At 37.8% G+C, this 22,775-nt stretch overlaps 1 protein-coding gene across 8 annotated transcripts in view; it reads right to left on the reverse strand.

Annotated features, from left to right (window-relative positions):
• The window catches only part of NMI (N-myc and STAT interactor), a 94,284-nt gene that overhangs the window by 1,861 nt on the left and 69,648 nt on the right, over positions 1-22,775 (reverse strand). The window contains exons 3-10 of one of the 8 annotated variants that reach the window (XM_072960962.1): positions 14,420-14,560; positions 13,992-14,047; positions 13,262-13,480; positions 7,697-7,786; positions 6,797-6,892; positions 4,597-4,759; positions 1,729-1,835; positions 1,455-1,641 (exon numbers count right to left, since the gene is read on the reverse strand). In XM_072960962.1, coding sequence (XP_072817063.1) covers positions 1,455-1,641; positions 1,729-1,835; positions 4,597-4,759; positions 6,797-6,892; positions 7,697-7,780 — 637 coding nt within the window. In that variant the 5' untranslated portion in view covers positions 7,781-7,786; positions 13,262-13,480; positions 13,992-14,047; positions 14,420-14,560. The other 7 variants (XM_072960960.1, XM_072960964.1, XM_072960959.1 and 4 more) reach the window with 7 other exon arrangements.

Raw genomic sequence — 22,775 nt, forward strand, 5'->3', positions numbered from 1 at the left:
TGGGGGGCTGTTGAATGTCATCTAGAAAACATGAAGGCAAATAATAAAACTTTATCAGTTTCCTCCAACACAAAAAATAATCAGATTTATTTTTAAAAGCATTTTTCTCCTAGAGGAGAAAAAGGCAATGTGTCAAGATTGCATAAAGTTTAACAGAAACAGCTCTTAAGAATGTCCAATCACTTTGTTGTTTTTTTCCTCTCACCAGTCCACCTTGAATTGATAATATGGTACAGTGGTTAAGAGTACAGACCCTTGCTGGTGAGGATGTGGAGAAATTGGAACCCTGGTACATTGCTGGGAGGAACATAATGGGGTAGTCAATGTGGGAAACAGTATGGCAGTTCCTCAAAACATTAAACATAGAATTACCATACTATACAGAAATTCCAGAAAGATCTGGAAAGACATTTAACTAACCACAACTAACCACATAGTATAAGAAAGGGAAGTTTGGAAATTTAAGGAAATGTCTTAATTTTTATTACATTAATGTTGTTCTCTATTATTTCAATTTTCTTTAAAAGCATGTATTACTTCATTATGAAAAAACCTAATCAATGTTTTTTTGTTGCTGGGTTTTTTGTGGGAGGGAGGTGGTGGGAGGATTCAGTTTATTTATTTATTTATTATTTATTTTTTAACAGAGGTACTGGGGATTGAACCCAGGACCTCGCGCATGCTAAGCACACACTCTACCACTAACTTATACTATCCTCCCACAGTCGATGTTTTTTAATTATATAGTTGGATTTCTATCACATGTGCAAACCCAGGAGAAGCCCTAAGACTAGAATAACTAGAGCAAGGGATTTTTACATCGAAAATCCGTTGAACATAGTAACAAAAGCAGCTGAAGAGTCTTCCATTTTAATCCTAAGAATGCAAACCTCCCTAGGATGATTTGGTGAAAGTCCATTTCTACCTAAAAAGGGAACAGCTGTTCCTTCTACTTACCCCCTTGTCTTCCTGGAATCGTTTCCTTCCACCTAAGAGACCCTTGTTAGTCATAACAAATGAGACGGAAGACAGTTTTCTAAATATTTTTAAATTTCTGCACCACACCCTCACTGTGTGATCTTGGGTAAGTTACATGCCTTGCCTACACCTTAGGCTCCTCATCAATAAAATGAGTATAACACCTACATCCACAGCTGTGCTAGGATCAGAGAAGATACATGTATCAAATATCCGGCTCCATGCCTGGCATGTAATAAGAATGCACTAAGATGCAGATACTTTTTATTTGTAGTATCATACTTGGCAGCATTCTGGAAAATCATTTTCAGGACTCTTATTTTATTTTACTACATTTTATGAGGTTAAAGAAAATCTCCTGTTACTATGTTGTCTAATAAATTCCAAATAAAAGAAGTAGAAAAGGATACTTTCAGACGTGGCAGGACATAACTGAAATGGCAGAGCACCGTTTAACTTTCTCAGCGCGTGTGTACCTCCACTCTCCACAAATGTGATGACGGCACTCCCGGACTGCTTATCGTACTCCACGCTCTCCACTTCGCCGCCTCCGTTGCGGGACTTACAAAAACTCAGTTCTAGCTTGTCTCTCATCTGACTTTCAGGCAATATATCAGGAATTTCAGTAACGTTGACCTTCATTTTAGACACTTCTACATGAACCTGGGAAATCGTTTCATGTTCAGAAATATGGATGAGAAAATTGTCCATGTTCAACAGAATTCTAAAATGCTTTAACCACCATGTTACCTGGAATCTGACTCCTGAGTTTAATGTGACCGGTTTGGCCATCATCTTCACGTTTACATCCTGTAGCTGCACATAATGTCCCCCCCTTCTGATCACATTTTGGGCAACTGAAAAATAATTTGGGAAGTATGAATTTCCAATACTTCAATACATTTTCACACGTTAGGTTTAATGACAAATTATCCTGAATATTTTCAATTTTCTTTAATTTTAAAGGATCTAACTTTAAATTTTTCTAAGGATTTCTAAGTGATAACAGTCTTGGCACCACAGTAGGATAATATTAATGTCGAAATACATCAGCAAAAATTACAGTGTAGAAATTCTTATCAAGTTCTAGATTCATCTCTTAGGAGATAAGCTTGATAATTCTTCAGAAATTCATATGTTACTTCAGTACAGCCACATACCCTTCCTTTCCACTGCTGACAGAATTAGCAGAGAATTCTCTTAGTACATTCAAACACAGCCAGAAATTTCTTCCATGTTGAGTAAGCTGGGAAAACTTTTGTAAGTCAGTATCATTCTGACAATTAATCTTATTTATCATTTGTCACCCCTCCTTAATATGTTATAAGCACCACAGAAATAAACATTTGTTCTTGTCTCAGTCTTTCCCAAGGATTACATTTTAAACACTACATAGGCTTGAAAAATCAGAGTGAGTCTTCTTTTTTGGTGATATTTAATGAAGAATTCTACTTTCACTAAAATGCTCTTGAGATCGTTCATTAAAAAGCCGATAGCCTTGATACACTGATCATAAAACTATCAAACCTAATTTAACCATGCAAATAGAGAGGCTAAGTAATATAATTATGCCAAAAACCATTAGAAATCCAACAGCAACTCTGTGTCAGATTAAAACGCGTGTGGATATGTGTTTATTTTTAATTGCATGACATGAGAGTTTATAACACTGATACTTGGAGCTGCTTACTCTAATTTGTCATGAAGACAAGAGATGCCCACTCCTGGTCTTATAAACCTTACATGTGCTTCTGATAACCAGATAGCACAGCTAGAGGAAGCAAGAAACAGGGCTATAAAACAGGGCGTTGTCGTGTGGAAATTCAGACTCACTGCACCACGATATGATTCTACAATTTGAATTATAGGTTTTTTTTTTTTCGTTAATGACAACAAGCAACAATAATAGAGAATATCAACTAAGTAATACTTAGATGATGATCATTTCCTCCCAATCTCCTCCACCCCTCAAACCTCAACATCTGGTGATCTGACGCAGCTGAGAGGAACCACCTATGTTTCAACTTTTGTGACTCAGACGATCAAAAGCCAACACTTTTAATTGTGTAAAAGTTGTCCCAGGAGAGCAGAACCTTAGAGCCATATCAAGGGTGGAAGCAGTGATGTGGCTGTTTCTGAAGAAAATCCTATTCCCAGCATCCTCAGGTAATTCCTGTACAGAATCCCCTGCTTCCCAAATCCTCATTTCTTTCAGTTATATCTCAGTTACCACTACCAACTGCCACCATGTCTTGGTCTCCCCCTCCACCCTCAGCTGCAGGGGTGGACCCAGGGAGAGCAAACAGTATATGCATATACTGACCTGCCAGAATGCCTTTCTCTTTAACACTTATTTTCAGGCTATAGTAACAAACCAGGTTACAAACCAGCATCCGAGCACTGAAAGGGCTTGTGAAGACCTTGTGAAGATCTGATCCTACCTATAACTTTGCAAGTATGAAAACAAAGACCCAGATGGTGGACTGCTCAAGGAATGTTGGTCCAGTAGAAAGTACAAGGGTCCTTGGGGATTGGCTCTCAGCTCTGCAATTTATTACCTGTATGATTAGATTCTGTTTTTAACGCATTCTGAAGGCTTCTGTTTCTTTTTGTTGGGGGGAGGTAATTAGAGTCATTTATTTTTATTTATTTTTTAACAGAGGTACTGGGGATTGAACCCAGGACCTTGTGCATGCTAAGCATGTGCTCTACCACTGAGTTATACTCTCCCCTATTACCTGTATGGACCTTGAGCAATTTCCTTATCTTAGCTGCTGTTTCCTTATCTGAGAAATTCCTAACATGTAGCAATAACGACAGCTAACACTTATTAAATGTTTATTATGTATCAGACACTGTGCTAAGTATTTCATCAGTATTTCTCATTTAATACTCAAAGCAACCCCCTGAGGTAGGTATTGTCACAAAGCCGATCATAAAAATCTGAGATTTATAAAGAACCCAACCCAAATCACACTTCTAGATACGGGCAAAGCTGGCACTCAAAGCCAGATTCTCCTCATTAAGGTGCCCCCAGCTCTCAAAAGGGTCCCATACCATGGCGGACTTAGCAAACATCAGGTCCCACCTCAAATCTCTGCCTTTGTGGCTCTTCCCATTCACAGGTCCTGTGCCTTTAAGTAAATCACTTAACCACCTGAGAATCTGTTTTCTCAGCTGTAAAGTGAAAACAGTATTTCCCCTCTCCTATTATTTTCATGGAGTCATGTGAGTATAAAATGAGATAACGTTTGTGAGAACTCTCTCAGAACTGTGTAGAGTTCTGCTTCATTGAAACATTATCACTAGTATTATCATTCGCAGCTAACAGGTGCAGTAGAAGGATGCTGGTATTGGATATCACAACACCTGGGCTTAAGTCCCAGAGGTGTCATGTTCTGAACGAGTGATCATATTCAAGTCACCTAATGTCTCAGAGTCAGTTTTCTCATCTGTAAAACGGGGATAATCATACCTACCTCCAGATGTCACTATGAGGATGAGATGAAATGGTTTATGTAAAAATTGTAAAGCAATGGCCGAACACCCATGAAAACTCTTTGAAAGTCCCATTGCTTTCCAAAGGTAACCGGTCAAATTTTTGAATATTAGCCTTACCTTCTTCTTTTTCAAAGGTGATAAGGGCTTGCCCTTTTTGTAGCTCATAAGGGACTTTTGAGCTCACTTGACATGAATAGGAGATATTTGAAAACTGGCTGTCACTCTCAGGATTCTCTACAGACGTGAACTTTATCTTTGTTTCAGGAATATCCTCGTTAATCTAATTCAAACAGAAATGTTTGATTAAAATCAAGACAAGAAATAACAAGTCTTTCCAATGATAATATGATTCGATCATCCAATAACTCACTCTTCACTGACTTCAGAATTCCACGGAATACTGAATGTGGGATTATTAATCTTTAATTTCTTTAATATCTTTAGTAATTGTTTCTTCCCACGTAAGCACTCAGTCAGGTAATCAGATGCTGATCCTTTAATACTATTTCACAGATGACATTCTAAGTATATAATCTCTCACTTTTTCTAATCAATGTTTTAACTGGTTAGTATTGTGTGGTGTTTAATCCTAAAGCCTACAAGTACCTTTCAAACAACTGTGCCAATAATAGGCTATCTCACAAGGGAGTCACTACACAGCATGTCTACCCTCACTGCAAAGAGTTGGGCATATGCCATGGTTATTCTGACAGCAAACCCAGATAGTTTCATCCAAAAAGAAGACTTCTGAATTTAATGACTTAAAATTTATCAAATTTAAATTCCTGCTTTCCCAACACCTGCTCATCAATTTTTTAACGATTACCAAAATTTAGGTTTATAAAAATGTGAAGGGACACTACAAATAAGATTTGCAATCTGGAGGATAAAGTTAAGTGGTTATACTTAGCTGCTGAAAATAACTGGGGTTAGTAGACACATACAACCTCACATAAATGCACAAATGAGTTGGGTGTTTGCATTTCTATTTCCCATGGTTATTTTACATGCTGAAGGAAAAAGTGTTATCGAAGAGACTCACAAAAAGATTAGAAATATCCAATGAGTCATTTGATCTAACCTGGCACTTAATCTATGTCTTCACATGTAAATTCAGTAGAACTTCTGATTTAGCATATGTCCAATTTCAAAACAATCTGCAATGTCTTGAGAAAAAGCAGGGAGTTTCCTAATAATGTAGAAATACCCAGTATACCCTGAGAAGTTGAGAGCTTTCTGGAGACTGAGAGTGCCTGCTTCTCGTCCTGGGCACACGGGTGGCAGGAAGCAATTCACTCATGCTTTCTGGACCCCAGTTTCAATCCTCTGTGAAGTGGACCAGCAGAGTGCACTGGGTTGCCAAGGCCCTTTGCATTGTAGCACTGAAAGGATTCTGACTGAATTCAGTCTGAAAAACAACCAGAATCTCAGCAGAGCTTCTCTAAGTCTCACAAACACAGGAAACCACGCTTCCTGATAGTCAATGTCTTACCCTTCATTTCAGAAACAAAAAGTGATAATGTTTTAAGCATTCAAATTGTTTGAAGTAAGTATTTTTCTTAACAATCTGGATTGTTATGAAGAAAAAAGGAGTGAAAGTTATGTCTAATTCAAATACAGGAAAATTTAGGAGAGAATTTAAATGGTGAAGATATAGGTCCAATTTTTTTAAACAGTGAAACTTACTTAAATAACTAGGATGAGGAGAACAACGAAGGAACTTGGTGAGAAGACCAAGAATTTAATCCAAAAGTGATTGATAATGACCACTTTTTTTTTGCTTTTGTATTAACATATACATAAATATTATAAAGTGTATTAGCATAAACATACAGCAAGATGAAATTTCACAAGGTGATCACACATCTATGACCACCACCCAGATCAATAATCAGAACAAGACCAACACCCCAGAAGCCCTCTTGTGGTCCCTTCCAGATCCTAACTGCCTCTAAGAGTAACCACCATACCAATTTATAATATTCTGCTTTTGTACTATATTTAAACGAAAGCATACGGCAGGCCCTCTGTTATCTTTTCAAATTCACCGCTGTTTTTATTCACAGTGTTGAGGAAAGTCATCCTGTTACTGCATGTAGTTGCAAGCTGTTCATTCTCATTGTGTGAATACACCCAAATTTATTAATTTATTCTACTATGGAGCGATAGTTGGGCTGTTTTCAGTTTGGGGCTATTGCAAACCATGGTGTCATGGATGATCATAATATTTTAGAAATGAATTCTGTATAATTAAATTGCTTTTTCTGAAAAATAGGGTCTGTTAAAAATGCAATACATAAAATAATTAAAGGGGTACCTGGGAATTTCTGGTGGCCTCTTGTAATTCAGCTTCAAGTTTTTGGATCTCCTTCGTTAATAGAATATTTTCCTTGGCAATTTCATCAATTAATTTCTAAAAAAAAAAAAAAAAGAAAAAGAAAAAGCACCTAAAATTTAAACAGCCCCGACCTCATTTTTCTAAATGAATTAAAGAAGCAAAATTTCTCTCACTCTGAAGAAGGCAAAATAAGACATTAGACAGTCTCAGAATAAATATGATTATGTGAATACTACATTTGTTGAATGTTTTACGTCATCACCTGTCAAGATCCCTACCACTGCCAAGGATTATTATCTCCATTATGCAAACAGGGAAACCCCCTTTCACACTAGACCAAAGTCACAGAAATATCTGTAGTAGAGCCAGGATTAAGACCCAGATCTTCTGATAGTTCAACACTCTATCAACTCTCTTCCTAGCTATTTGTGACTCCAATATGACTTTTAAATTGCACTGTAATTGTGGACATATGTTACTCTGGGGCAATTAAATTTTTTTTTGCTGTGATTCCCACAGTACGGCTGCCTTAACATGCCAGACATGGCCTTGGGTAAGTGGTTTAAGCTACCTGAGCCACCATTCCCTCTTGGGTCTGATCAGATAATTGCTAACTAAGATCTTAACTTCTAGGGGCAAATCAGAGAAATGAGAGAGGAAGTGAAAAAGCAGGTAATGTTGTAAGCCATGTAAGAGAAGGAATAGAAATACTATTCTTCTTGTAAGTCTTGAATGATGGAAGTAAAAAAAAACTTGAAAACCCCACTACTCTCCCAAATTCAAGTTAATGTTGGACAAAGACATATAAAACATGCCTCACTGCAAAACTAATAGATATAAGTTAATTCTTAATAGTACTCAGTAATTGTTCCTTTTTACCTGGTTTTGTTCATCTTGCATAAATTCTTCATCTAGACAACACTCCTTAAGAGTTTGTTTTTTGTTATCTTCATTGGCTGCCATGATTTCCTAATTATTGTAAAAAAATAAATACTTTAGAATAGTATATACACATAAGCTCAAGAAAAAATAACTTTTATCCTTTTACAGATGAAACATCTCTTCTTTGCTGTATCTTTTTTTCGTATCAACAAGTCTTTATTATCATGTTACTTATATACAAAGTCTATATATTTCAAATAACTTTCACATCTATAAATATATTAAGGAGTTCTAAAAATCCTTTGCTTTTCAACACCATAGTAGAAAATATGAGTATTGACATTCCTTTGTAATATGAAAACGAATATATGTATGTATATGCAAGACTGGGACACTGTGCTGTATATCAGAAATTGACACATTGTAATTGACTATACTTCAATAATCAATTAGTTAATTAATTTAAAAAACATTCCTTCGTAGTTCACATAATGCTCCATTTTAAAAGACTATTATTTTGATCTTCCAGACTTCTTCAAAGGTTTTTATTTAAATATTTAATTCTCCCTATTATACCCCTCAAATATAAATGGGGTAAAAAGACCTCCCAACACCCTTCCTCTATACATACAGGGGTTCTTACCTGGAGTTTTCACAAATCCTTCCCCTGAGTCCATACACTTGGACAGGAAAAAAATTACATCTTTATTTCTAATAACCTCTGACTGAAGCTTAGCATTCCCTTCAAATATGAATATAGGTGACAAGCCACATAGTACTTGCTGTATGTGTGACAAAAGTCACTGAGATGGCACAGTTATTTTCATAAAATATTTTAACTGTTCCAGATATCCTGAATCATTGTTTGTGTTTAATCTTGCTTCAAAATTATGACAGTCATTAAACACAGGTCTTGTAATAAACTGTAGTATATTAATATATATTACTATATTAAAATTGGCTTTTAAAAAATCTGATAATCATATTTCAGTATAATTGGTTTCCCTTATTGTTCTATGTATTTTGTTTTATACAATTTAAGAACTTCTTTCTTTGAGAAAGGTCCGCAGGCTTTATCAGACTGGGACCAAAAAAGTTAAGAACCCTTGCCTGCATATGAATTTGCTGAAATGAAGAGGACCGAGATCAAATATGAGACAAGGAATATCACACCGGTTTTTATTGTTTTAAAAGCTCATTAAAAATGTATCTATTAACACAATCTTCCAAGATTTCAAGTGACTAAATTCTCACTATTCCTACAAAAGAAACAGGAAAGACACATATTCCTCTTTAAAAATAAAATAGTAGACTAGCAAAAAATTAGTCATGTCTTAGTTTACTCCGTGTGAACACAAGCAGTGTCAAAAAAAAAGGGGTCTTATGGTAGTTCTACTTTTTATTTTTCGAAAACCCTCCATACTGTTTTCCATAGTGGCTGCACTAATTTACATTCCCACCAACAGTGTACAAGGATTCCCTTTTCTCCACATCCATGCCAGCCAGGATTTGTTATCCACTTGTCTTTTTGATGATGGGTATTCTAACAGATGTGAGGTGGTAGCTCATGGGGTTTTAATTTGCATTTCACTAATGACTAGTGATGTTGAGCATCTTTTCATATGCCTGTTGGCCTTTCATGTATCTTTTTTGGAGAAATGTCTATTCAGGTCCTTTGCCCATTTTTCAATTGAGTTATTTCATTTTTTGGTTATTGAGTTGTCTGAGTTCTTTATATATTTTGGATATTAACCCCTTATCAGATATATGGTTTCAAAATATTTTTTGCCATTCCATAGGTTGTCTTTTCACAAAAGTTTATGGTGTCTTTTGCTACACAGAAGCTCTTTAGTTTGGTATGATCCAGCAATTTCACCTCTAGGAATACATTCAAAGGGAAAAAAAAACTAACTTGAAAAGACATCTGTACCTCCTGTTCACTGCAGCATTATTTACAATAGCCAACGCATGGAAATAACCTAAATGTCCAACAATGGATGAATGAATAGATAGAGAAGTTGTGGCATATATATATATATGTGTGTGTGTGTGTGTGTGTGTGTATGTGTGTGTGTATACACACACATATACACACACACAGTGATATTATTCAGCCATAAAAAACAAGGAGATTCTACCATTTGCAGCAACATGAATGGACCTTGAAGGAATTACACTAAGTAAAATAAGTCAGACAGAAAAAGACAAATATTGTATGATCTCACTTATATGGAGAATCAAAAAAACAAAACAACAAAACTCATAGGAAAAAAGCTCAGATTTGTAGTTATTGGAGGCAGAGGGTCAGGGGGAATGCGAATAGGAGGAAGGTGGTCAAAAGGTACAAACTTCCAATTATAAGATAAAGAAGTAGCAGGGATGTAATGTACAACATGATGACTATAGCTAAAGCTGCCACATGATACACAGGAAAGTTAAGAGAGTAAATCCTAAGAGTTCTAATCATAAAGAGAAATTTTCCCCCTTTTTTCTTTCATTTCCTTTTATTGTGTCTATATGACAAGATAGATGTTAGCTGAACTTATTCTGGTAATCATTTTGTAATATACATGAGTCAAACCATTGTGCTATAAACTTATACAGTGATATATGTCAATCATTTCTCAATAAAACTGGAGAAAAGAGGGGGTGATGTAGAACACACATCTTAGTTTCTGATCTATTCTCCAATAAAAGGAACCAGGGCTCCTTTGAGCAATGGCTGCTTCTACCTTTGGGGCAGGAAATACATAAGATGAGACTGAAGCTCCCAGGGGCCAAAGGCACATAAGGGGGATTGATTTATCAAGTAAGTAAATATAGGGAGACAATAGGAATCTGGTTTTCACTGTCAGAGAAGGTGACTGTAAATATGGAAAGGGAGAAAAACAGAATGAATGCTATGAATTGGAACTGGAGATATCTGTATAATCTCATGATTTCTGATAGATTGATAAAAAGATTCAGAAATCTAAATATAGATTTAAGTGTGTGTGTATGTGTGCGAGATATATTCCCCAGCTCTGTCTGCTGAAAGGGCCTGGAAGCAAAGACAATAGCAATGAGCACATCTAGCACCCAGAATTTGGTTTCTCAGCTACCAGGAACCAAGGCTATTCAGAGAAATGGCTGATCCTAAGACTGGGACAGGACAAATGCGACATAAGCATCTTATGGCACCAGAAAGCAAGAAGTGCTAAAAAAAAAAATGATGAGGATATGTCAGAAGACCACAGAGTCCAACCTGAGCTGCTTCTTGCTGGACAAACCTGGGAATAAATTAATCATCAAAATAAATAATGACAGCAATAATTAAATCCACTGAGTAAAACAGAGAACTATTGAGTCCATACTAGATTACTATGTAGTAAGATGAGATAGACAGATAGATAGATAGATAGACAGACAGACAGATAGACAGAGAGAGAGATAGAGAGATTGACTGATTGAAATTTTGGTGAGGAAAGGACTATTTAGGTGTTTCAAAATAATTACCCACAAGTACTGCTAACCAAATTCCAATGCAACCCCAATCACTTGGTTACATGTTTTATGGACTCACCAGTCCATAAAATCCTTGAAGGAGATCAACAACTTTAATGGGGATAAATATCAGCTTGCCCTTTTGCACTAAACACATCAAGCTGACCTACAAGAATATAAGCACCACAAGGGCTGTGGTTTTTGTTTTGTTGTCTAGAGTATGCCCTAGTTCCCCTGGAATGCTACCAGAACAGTATCCAAAAGGGTACCAGGAGCATAGTTTGTCCTCAAGAAATGATTTTTTTTTAATTGAGGTAAAGTTTCCTTACACTGAACAACCTGTTCTTGAACTTCATATAAGTAGAATGATTTAGTATGTATCCTTTTGTATGTGCTAGAGTTTTAAACTCAACATGTTTTGGAGATTTGTCCATGTTATTGCATATATGAGTAGTTTGTTCCTTTTTTTGCTGTGTAGTATTCCACACATACGTAGTCCACAATTTGCTTTTCCATTCTCTTGTTCATGGATATTTGGTTGTTTACAATTTGGAGCTACTATGAATAAAGCTTTCCAAAACAAAACATAAACAGACAGAAGAAATACTTCCCTACAAAACACTTGTTAATTTCAAAGGGGAAAACAGTAACTTTACGGTGAAGAAACCCGGCAGACACCACCATAATGAAGTAATCAGGGTAAATAATGGGATACATCAAAATCATCTGATGTATGATAAGTACACTGAGAACACAGCATGACTTCTATGATATTCCTGCCAAAGATGCATAAGCTAAATCTAAACATGAGGAAATAGGAGACAACTGGTCTGTTCTCTTCAAAAGTGCCAAGTTCATGAAAGCCAAGCAAAGACTGAGAAACTGTTCCAGACAGGATACTAAGACATTACAACTAAATGCAATGCATGATTCTGAACTGGGTCCTTTTGTTATACAGGATATTATTGGGACAACTGGCAAAATCTGAATTGGATCTAAGGATTAGATGGCAGTAATGTATCAGTATTAACGTCCTGATTTGGTCACTGTATTGTAGTTATGTAGAGGATACCTTTTTTGTAGGAAATATACACTCAAGAATTCCAGAGTAATGGGTCACAAAGTTGGAGACCTACTCTCAAATAACTCAAGAAACAGAAAAGTTGTTACTTGCAAATTTTCTATAAGTTTGAGAGGGTTTAAAAATAAAAAAACATATATAGTAGTAGCTCTCCACTGCATCAACAATTGCAGAATCATTATAACGACATTCACCCAAGGTCTTACACAATCTAACCCCAACTTACTTTCTAGTCTTATTTAGACAACTTCTGAACTAAGTCCCTTGACCACATCGAACACTCTAAGGGTTTCTCTTCTCCCTCCTGTCCCTCAGTGTCACATCCTTGTTCCCCTCCCAACCTTAATTTCCACCTAAAGAAGTCCTACTGTTCAGCATCCATTCCAAAATCTGTCCCCCAGATTCTTGAAGCCTTTTCTGATTTCCCCAAATGATGCTACTTCTCCTCTTATCATCTCTTCTGGGGAGATTTAATTATTTGTGTAGCTGTATCATTTTCTGTTACTAGATGGTCATGATCTTGAGGCCAGGGACCATGTCCACTCCTCTTTGTATTCATTCAGAGCACAAGTTCGCATACTGAAAACACTCAATATTTATAGAATCGTGTGGTATCTTGACTCAGGTATTTGTTCTGCTCAGGACATCCCAGGCATATGAAGTTCTCTTATTACATTTCCAGAAAGCAGAAACTGCTACATTATTTAACTGTTTTTTTTAAGTCTATATTCTTAAGAGCTTATAATAAAGGCTGTCAGTAGTATATTTAACTCATATAAATGGTCTACTAAGTAATATCCCCAGAACTTCTTACAGAATATCTAGTATCTGAATACTTTCCCTCTTTGCATGAATGAGATGTACAATAATGGCTTTTCTTTCATGCAATCATCTGCAGACAGAATGGCCTCCTTAAAGATGTCCACTTTCTAACCTCCAGAATCTGCAAATATGTTAGCTACATTGCAAAGCAGATATAACGCTGTAGACTGACTTACGCTTGCTGTTCAGCTGACTTTAAAATATGAAGCTCTTCCTGGATTATTGGTGGGGACCAGTGTAATCACCAGGGTCCTCTTCAAAGTCAAAAAGTAAGGCAGAAGAGCAGAATCAGAGTGAGATGTAACAACGGAAGAATAGTCAGATGCAACCCACGCCGGCGTTGAAGATGGAGAAAGGGCACCACTGAGCCGAAGGAGTTGAGCAGCCTAGAGAAGCTGGAAAAGACAAGGAAACAGACTCACCCACCCCATTAGCCTCCAGAAAGGAAGGCAGCCCTGCAGACACCATGATTTTAGCCCAGTGACTCCCCCCCCCAATTTGGCCTTCTAACCCACAGAATTTTAAGATAATAAACGCGGTTTTTAAGCCACTAAATCCGAGGTGATTTGTTATAGCAGCGAATGAAAAAAACAATACAAATCACCTCCACTCATTTACCACCTATTTCCCTAACATATTCGTATCACTGTGGTGGTGCCTGGCCTGACAGAAGCGAATCTTCCCATATGCATGCCTGGCAGCAAACAGAAATGAAATTAGGCGAAGGAAGGGGAAAAGGAGATGATGATTAATAAAATGGTGATTTGCAGATATAGTGTTTGTTTGTTTTGATTCATGCATGTTTTACGGACAGGAAAACATCACATTTTCTTTTGGATGTCTCTTTCAAGAAAATCTCTGCATATTCCAAAAATTGAGGCACGGAGGGCCACACCCTGCGCCTACCAAGAAAGTAAATCTCCTTAAGGAATCTGTTTTCCTCAGAACGATCTCCAGAAACACTATATGAACAGTGAGGAAACAAAGCATTTTAAGTTTCAATTTCTGAAGCGAAGCGAAGCGAAGCAAAGCAAAGGAGACGGGGTCAGAGGCCAGGACTGCATGGAGAAGGCCCCGTGAGCCCGGGGACGGGCGCTCCCCCTCAGTGGCTGTGCGGTCCCCGTGACCCCCGCAGCGGGCAGCGCAGGGGCGCGGCTGTGGACCTTGGGGTTGCGGGGCGCAGAGCCGCCGCCCCCACGCTCTCGGCCGGCGGGGCGTTTCCCCCCAACGCGGTCCCCGACCCCGCGGAACCCGCCTCGCCGCCACCCACGGCCTCTCCAGCCCAGGACTATTAGGAGCAGGGATGACAGCAGGGGAGCAGGGCGCCCACTCACCCGCCTCCGCCGGCCGAGCGCCGCGCCCGGATGGAGCGCCCGCGGGAGTCGCTGGAACCCCGCGGCCGGCCCGGCGCTGCTTAGTCCAGAAGCGTCTTGTGCCTTTTTCAAGTGGGTGTCCCCCGATCAACAGTTTGGTTCCTTTGGGAAAAAGAAAGAAAGACAGAAAGGAAAAGTGAAAAGAAAAGTAATCAAATGATGACTTTCTTTAAATCTAGCCACTGCTCGAACACCAAACCTGTTGTCCCCAATGATTAGTCACGAACAAGTTATACCTAGTTTCACTTTCAATTCTTTAAAACGTAGTAGTTTTGTTTTTGTTTTGAGGAAGTCTATCCCCAAAGTATTCCTGAAGCTTCAATAGACACTAATTTTAGGACATGTTTTAAAAATTACTCCTTTGTGTGTGTATTGCAGGGAGTACTGGAAAAGGGGATAGAAACCAAATAAATTCAAAATGTAATTCTCACTGTAATTTATTGCTCATTATAACCTTAATCTACAATTTTTTGAAGCCAGCCCAAAGTCAACTTTTGTGTTTGTCCTTTGTAACTTCCCGGGTAGTCGGGAAAGCTGTGGTGTTCAGTTGGTTCCTGTGACCCCATGTCCCTTGAAAGTTTCCTTATAATCTTTTGTTTTGTTGTGACGCTTATAAATAAAAACTTCACTAGGTGTGATCTTTTCCTGTGAAATGGAAAACATCTGGTTTATTTGAAGAACTTCAGTGTTTCTTAATCCTACACAAAGAACCACCCCACAGCTGTACTTGATGGTAAATAGAGGTCAGGGAAGAGATGTATCAAAATGACTTCCAGACATAAATTCTAGTTTTATAGTGCTATATAGTCATTTATAATAACCAATATAGTGGTCTAAAATAAGAGATTAACCAAAGTCAAATTCCTTTATGTAAAGAATATTGATGGCAATCAATTTAAAGTGGCCTTTCGTGAAAAAAATAAAGTGGTGTGTGATAAGGACTTTTGCGTTCATCAGCCCAGTCAAAAAAAAGTACAAAAATGGCACCTGTTACAGTTTGAGAATGACTTGCGTTTCCCCTTAGAATTTTAGAGAAGATGAACTCTAGAGGTTATTTAGTTCAAACCTTATTTCTTCTTTTATCTTAATTTTGTTTTTTTATAAGGCAACACTAAGCAATAGGACCATGACCAAAACAGGACTCATCTAATATTGACTCCCATCCTGTTAGAGGGCAAAGGATAGAGGTAGTAAGGAAAACTTGATGGCCACCCACCTGCTAAAGCTGAGCCATGTATAACAGTCTGAACTCAACTCAGCGTCAAAAACAGTACTCTGCAAAGCTCTGGGGTTCTGAAGATGCATAGTCAGCTCCCGAACATATAATGCTAACAATTATAATTGCTAACATCTACTGAGAACACCTAGGCATTTTATACACCTTTTTATTTTGCCAACAACAACATGAGGTATAGGTATTATCCCCATTTTGCAAATGAGGAACCTAAGGCTTAAAGTGGTAACCCAAAACCAAGCAGTTAATATGTGAAGACACTGATATCATACTCTACTCTCAACAGGGAAATCGGTGTCTCCACACTGTTCTATGGTGCATGAAAAAGAAGGAACTCTATGGTCAAGTACAATTAGGCAATGCAGCCCGCTGGATTCACATTTGGGAGATTCATAATGCATCTCAGCACATTAAGAGTTTTGAGAAGTGTTGCAGGGAAAAATTAAAGCATGCATTTAAAAGTTTAACTTTATTTTACCTTTAATTTATCAAACTAATTTGACCACTAAATCCTCTTTTTCAAGGAGCAGCTATTAAAATCTTGAAAAGTTTCTAATGGGGCAATTTGAGTAATGCTTTACTAATGATGGGGTTCAGGACATGCTACCTCAAAACATGGCACCTGGACGTATTGAATATTTTAAGCTGAAGGAGTTTGAGAAAATAGTAGAGGCAAGAAAGTCACTCTGACCTTTCCCCTCACTCCGCCACCCTTCTCCTCTGATATAATTCATAAAAGCCTTCTGTGGGAGGCTCTCTCCCTATACCTCCAGGAAACGAGCATTCTTTTTTTTTTTTAAATGCTTATTTTTAACTTATTTTTTTAACATTTTATTTTTTATATTTTATTTATTTATTATTGTATTATTTAATTATTTTGTTTTGGCAGTGGCGAGGGGTGAGGTAATTAGGTTTATTTATTTTTAGAGGAGGTACTGGGGATAGAAGCCAGGACGTCATGCATGCAAAGCATACATTCTACTACTTGAGCTATACCCTCCCCCTGGAAACGAGCATTCTTAACTCCAAAGACAAAGGGATATGGAGAAGAATCCCAACAAACCGGCCTTGCTAAGTTTTCCCCAGTGTACTACAATTGCCTCATCCTCTCTGACCCTATCATATTCCTCCGTGACTGTCCACTCTTCATCAAATCCAGCATAAAAATACTCAGGCCTGACTGTTGCTGTGGGTCTTCATTTCCTTACGAAGAATTTCATGTCTTGTTAAAAACCTATGTTAAATATATTTGTCTGCTTTACTGCTGTTCATCTGCCTTTGGCAGTTTAATTTTCAGACCCAGCCAGGAACCCTAAGAGGGTCAAGTAAAACTTTTTCCTTCTCCACATTAAATTATATCGTCTCCAAATATAAAAGTTATTATTTATTGAGTGTCTATCACACACTTAATAAATATGAAGTGGTACATGAGATGCCTTGGACATGTCATGTAAATCTACACTGCCATGATATGAGATGTATATTATGTTACAAATTTATCTCCCCACCAGATGGCAATGAATTCATCTCAGACTTCCCTATAAATTCACCCCGCAACACACACACACCAGTGTTACATACTGTACAGTGTGTTCTATGAAGAAGTGTGATCCTGGGAGTAGCAGAACACAAAGGAGAAAGCAGTCTCCTCTATCTTAGGAAGTCATTTCCTCCTTGGAAGAGGTGAGGATTGAGTTGACTTTTAAAGGTAGAGGAGGTGAACTGAGACCATAGATCAGGTCAAAAAATCCCAGAGGAATAAAACAACTTGGGAGGCACCAAGAGTTTAGTGAATATGTAGACCATGAGCAGACTACCTGATACCTATTATGTTACGCTCTTTCTTTTAGAAAAGGTCTAGCGCACAAAGTTTATGCTGCGGTTGCTGAGATTTTAGTGATCCTGCTTGCAGTTCATCCTTGGGGAAGTTGAAACATTTATAATGTGCCCAGCATTGTGCAGGGTACTGGGGGATACAAAGGAATTATTCTTGTTTTCAAGAGGTTTGAAACTGAAATATCTGGAGTAAAGGAATGTTGCTAAGAGAGTAAATCTTAAGTATTCTCACCACAAAAAAAGAAATGATAATTATGTAAGACGATGGAAGTTGTAACTGTGGTAATCATCTGGCAGTATATAAGTGTATCAAATCCGCATGTTTTGGCCTTAAACTTACACAATGTTATATGTCAATTATTATCTCAACATGGATGGAAAAAATAAATACAATTGTAGACAACAGATTTTTTAAAAATAAAGGAAAATAAGTACCCAACCCCTTACTCTTTATTGGGCAGGTTGCACTATATAGTAAAGAGTGCAGTTTTGATATCAGATGTTGGTTTGAACCAATTTCAAGTTACTGAGGTTTCCCTAGCCTCGGTTTTCTCCCTTGTGAAATGGGGCTGTTGTGAATGAGTTACTGCTACATCTCAAGGGCTAAGCCCAGTGCCTTATCCAGGATAAGAGCTCAGTAAATGGTAGCTGATAGCTAGTAATATACTGGTGGGAATTTTTTCCCCCATGTTCTTCTTGCACATTTCTTCTGCTTTATCTTCCTACCTAAAAGAAGAGTACTTTTAAGACAAAGACCAGTTTTTATTTCTTTTGTTAGCTACACTTACTAGTACAGTGACTAGATCTAGTACATGCTATATATATACTTATTTCTAGCTAGCAGTTAGATATAATAAGAGTAGGAGTCAAATACTCTGGGCCCAATGTTATAACCCCTTTGTACAGGTTTTCATATTAGGGTGTACGTATGAATAAAGTTTGCATAAGTGAATGAAATATTGTGAAATAGATCCAATATTTATAAATAGAAGTTCATCCAAGTAAAATGACAATAATAAAATTAAGGAATAAAGGATGTCATCTTCTTGAATCATGCCTGGGCCACTGATTTATCATATAAACATAATTGATCAGTCAGAAAATTCTGTTTTGTTAAAGTAGTTAGACAATGAAGCTGGTATCTTTGGACAATGCTGGAAAGAACAAGTAAGCATTTTGCTCATGAACTAGAGGTTCAAAAATAAACACTGACCCTTAATATCCCAAGCCTTTAAGATATCAAGCAGTAAACCTCAATAATATGGTAAAGAAATTATTTTAAGTAGATCTGAGGATACTGCTGATGTTTTTCTGCTTTGCTTACAAACTGAATACTGCTTCTGATAGAATTCTCAGTGTGAACTGATGGTCAGATAAATCCAACTGTTTGGCTTGAACTTAAAATCACAGGGGAGAAAAAGCTTAAAGAATCTTGGGATTCTCAGAGCACTTAAAGAGAACATAGCCTTGGAATGTGGGAAAAATCAAAATATTAAATTCTGATTATCACCAAAAAAAAAAAAATCCCAGAATCTGGATTTTGTTTTTAGAAAGAATCGGGCAAAGCACCCAAATAAATCAACGTAGCTTCTCAGGGAGCTCAGCTGTTAAGGGACCGTGCATAAACGTAGTGAAAAACAGCTAAAAAATATTAGAAGAAATTTATTTTATTTGACTCTCTGTGTGTTTTGATTTGGGAATTTGTAGTTTGTTTTTGCCTGAGGGACTGTATGAGGAGTTCTAGAAATTGCCAAGTGGAAAGATTTGGATTGGTGTCTGAATAAATTGTTTCTGATTACTTCCCCGGTTTGACTAGTTCTCTATCAGAGGTGTCAAGTCTCTGCTACAAGGGAGTTCACTGATCTATTCAGGGTATTAAAAAATATCAGGCAAAAGAGCTCAACTTCTTGTTCTAAGTTAAATTCATTTTCTATTTGGTCTTGGTGTACCTAGTTATATGTAGGGACAATTTCCACTAAAATATATCTCAGTATAATCTATGATTTCTATTGATTTCCCTTGAATTGTGTGCCAGTCACAAGAAAGGGGAACTGTGTGTGAGAAAGATGATGTCTTGGAGACCAGAGCTGCTCAAACAAATCAGCTGGGGACCTTGTCAACATGTAGATCCTGATTCCGCAGGTTCAGTGTGCAGGTTCTGCATTTTGAATGTTGCTTGGTGATGCTGATGGTGCCAGTCCTTGCACCATACTTTGAGTAGCCAGGCTGTAGACTAACTAGTTCACTAAATAACAAAGAGTCAGCAGAAATGGTCATTCCAGTGGAAGGGTACTGTGCACTGTGTGGTTCTCCCTGTCCTCACTCAGTCAGGGAGCACAGGACCTCTTCCTGTTTGCCAGCCTGGTGGCTTAGGTTCATGGATGGAAGGCAAGGCATTTCTTGGTAGGAAGGACAACAGTGGCTCCTGTCTTTCATGCCATCTCCTTCGGAGAACAAAGGCTCCTTGTCTGCAGTTAGGCTGCCATTATAGCTGCTCTGAAATGGAAAGGAGGGAATAAACCATAATAGTGAACGGGTCAAAATGATGCAAAAGTAGAAAGAGGAAGTAAGGAGAAGCCAGGAAAAAAAAAAAAATAGGACTAATGTATCCGGGAATCTTGAAAGGAATATTCTTTTCACTTTCATTAATTATTCATTTCAATTTATTCTAACTAGTTTGCCCTGGTATACAATGTAACAAGATAGAATGACCTCACACACAGGGCTCATTTTAATAACAAAATATCTGCATGGGGCAGTTTGATGATGTTGGATACACAAAGCCAGAGGTAATTCATCCCTCTAAGTGTTTAAATTCCTCCATAGAAATTATTTAAAAAACCAATCTTCATCCCCAATAAAAATAAAACAAAAAAGTGTCCTTCAGATCTTATTGCTTGGTGACTTTATGATTTGGAACAGAAACAGGATTGCCTTTTGGGAGGTTGACCTTAGCTGTTTTTCAACCTTTTGAAGAATAAAAACTCTAGTTTTGGTGCCAATACTCAAAGTTTTCTCAGGTGGGTGAACAACAGCTGGTAGGTTGGCTTGTCCTGGAAATTACACTCCCTTAAAATCACCAGGAGAACAGGCTGAGTCTCTACTCTGATCCTTACTAGCTCTGTGAATTTGGGCATGTGTGAAGTGCCTGACACATAACAGGTACTCAAAAAAAAAAAAAAAAAAAGTGAGTTCTGATAGTATTTCTCTTGAACTTTCTAAGTCTGTATTTCTCAGTTTCCTCAAATGTAAAATGAAAATATGTCTGCCTAACAATTATAGAGTGTTTTGTGAGCTAATGTACATAAAAATGCTTTTTGAACAGTAAACATAAAGTAAAAGAGTATTATTAATACTGTCTTCAGAGTTGATCTGAAGAGGTAATTGTTGGATAGGAGAAATAACTAGATAATTTAAATAAAATGTAGGATCTCATGGGGTCACCAAGGTAATTACATTTAAACACATTGAGTGTGCACTGCACAGCGTCTCTTGGTGTTCCCTGGAAATGAGTAATACATGCGAGGCAGAGATTCTGGGCTGCCAAGACCTGCTGGGCTGCTGGTCTAGAGTTAGAACAAGTAAGAACACATTAGTCAATAATAAGTCCAAGATTCATTCTTCCTCTCTACTCCTCCTAACCCTCACTGCACCTTGACTCTCTGTTCCAACTATTTTTTCACATTATTTTATGAAATTTACATATGATGGACAGGTAATTCTTGAGTGACTTTTTTGTGATCTAGTCTCTACCCTGAAGTTACTCCAAGCAGCAATGTAATTGTCCCTTCTTTTTTTCATAGGTTCCTTTCTGTGGCCACTTACCTGATCTGCCCTCTCCTAGAGACAATGTGACCCAATGGCCCAGGTTGCTTAAGACTCCATTTCAAATATTCTACCCAGTTTTATTACATGCCACAGCCAGTATCTCTTTTTCTCCACACCCCCTTGCATTAAAATTCATAGTAAATTGTCTTATTTCCACAGAAAACTTTTCTTGATGCCTAATTTACATCTAGAATTCACCCTGCTAATGATTCCCTTTGTCCTTTCACCCTGCACACCCCTCCCAGATTATTCTTCTGTGCTGCCTTCATCATGCCATTCCAGACCTTAAGCACTTGCAGGTCATAGCTAATATATACAGCCCAGACTCCAAAGGGCAAGATCTTCCCTCCTCCCCATGCTCTCAATCCCAAAATCTTTCTACAACAAGCTGATTACAGCTTGTCTTTTTAACTTTATCATCCATTACTCCTCTTCTCTGTATCCAACTAAAGCACTCAGCCATCCAACTCCAGAATAGTCTTATCAACAAACTGGTCTTCCTTATCTCACCATTTCCCTTTCCTGAGATGTTTTCCCTCTCTTTTCTATTATTTTAGTCATACGGTTAGATAAGTGAACTTCTAACAAACACATGTCATAGCTTAAATGTAGGGCTGATACTCAAAATATTAACAGCTAACCAGTATGGACACTGAATCATCAGAAAGGCTCTAGCCAGAGTGCTGGGGTGGTGCCCTAGAGAATTCTTCTGACTCGGGCACTAATCCTACAGTTATTGGATCCTAGTAGGTGGGTGGGGAAAGTGTTGGGAATTCCTGGTGGCGGGACAGGTATGGCCAGGGCAGTGGAGTCTTTGTGGTGGGCTTGGGGGAAGAGTGCAACCAACTGATACAAAAATATTTCATTATTTAACATCTGACAAGAGCACCCATGGCATACTGGCTGAACACCAGTTCAGGCTTTGCTGATGCATCTCTAGGCTCAGCTTAAGTTCCTGTCCAACAACCCCAGGGGCAGTGATCCCTCCCCCTCTAAATTATTTTTAGCATGTTTTGCCCACACCACTTATTAGGTACATTTACAGCCTTGCATTGTTAATTGTCTTTTGGGAGACTATTGTGCAATTATCCCCAAATGATGGTCATTTTTTCCAAAACAAGAGTTGTACTATATCTTTGTCTCTCCCTAAATGTCAAATATAGTGCCTTTCTTAGGCAATCACTTATCCTGTATTAATGAAAATGGATTGATTGAATAATTGGGAACCCTATACATCATAATGTGAGCATTTCAAATGACCTCACTTAGAGAGTGAGGGAGTGACAGACATCTTTCAGATTCTGACATGCGCTAGAGACTTCTTCTCAGAAACATCCATAGCTACAAAATTGTGTATCAATTTCAGGTGTCTCATCTCCTAAAGCCATTCATATATTCCTGAGAGTCCATGGAATCTAG

Source organism: Vicugna pacos, chromosome 5, assembly GCF_048564905.1.
Source record: "Vicugna pacos chromosome 5, VicPac4, whole genome shotgun sequence".
In the NCBI taxonomy this organism is placed as follows: domain Eukaryota; kingdom Metazoa; phylum Chordata; class Mammalia; order Artiodactyla; family Camelidae; genus Vicugna; species Vicugna pacos.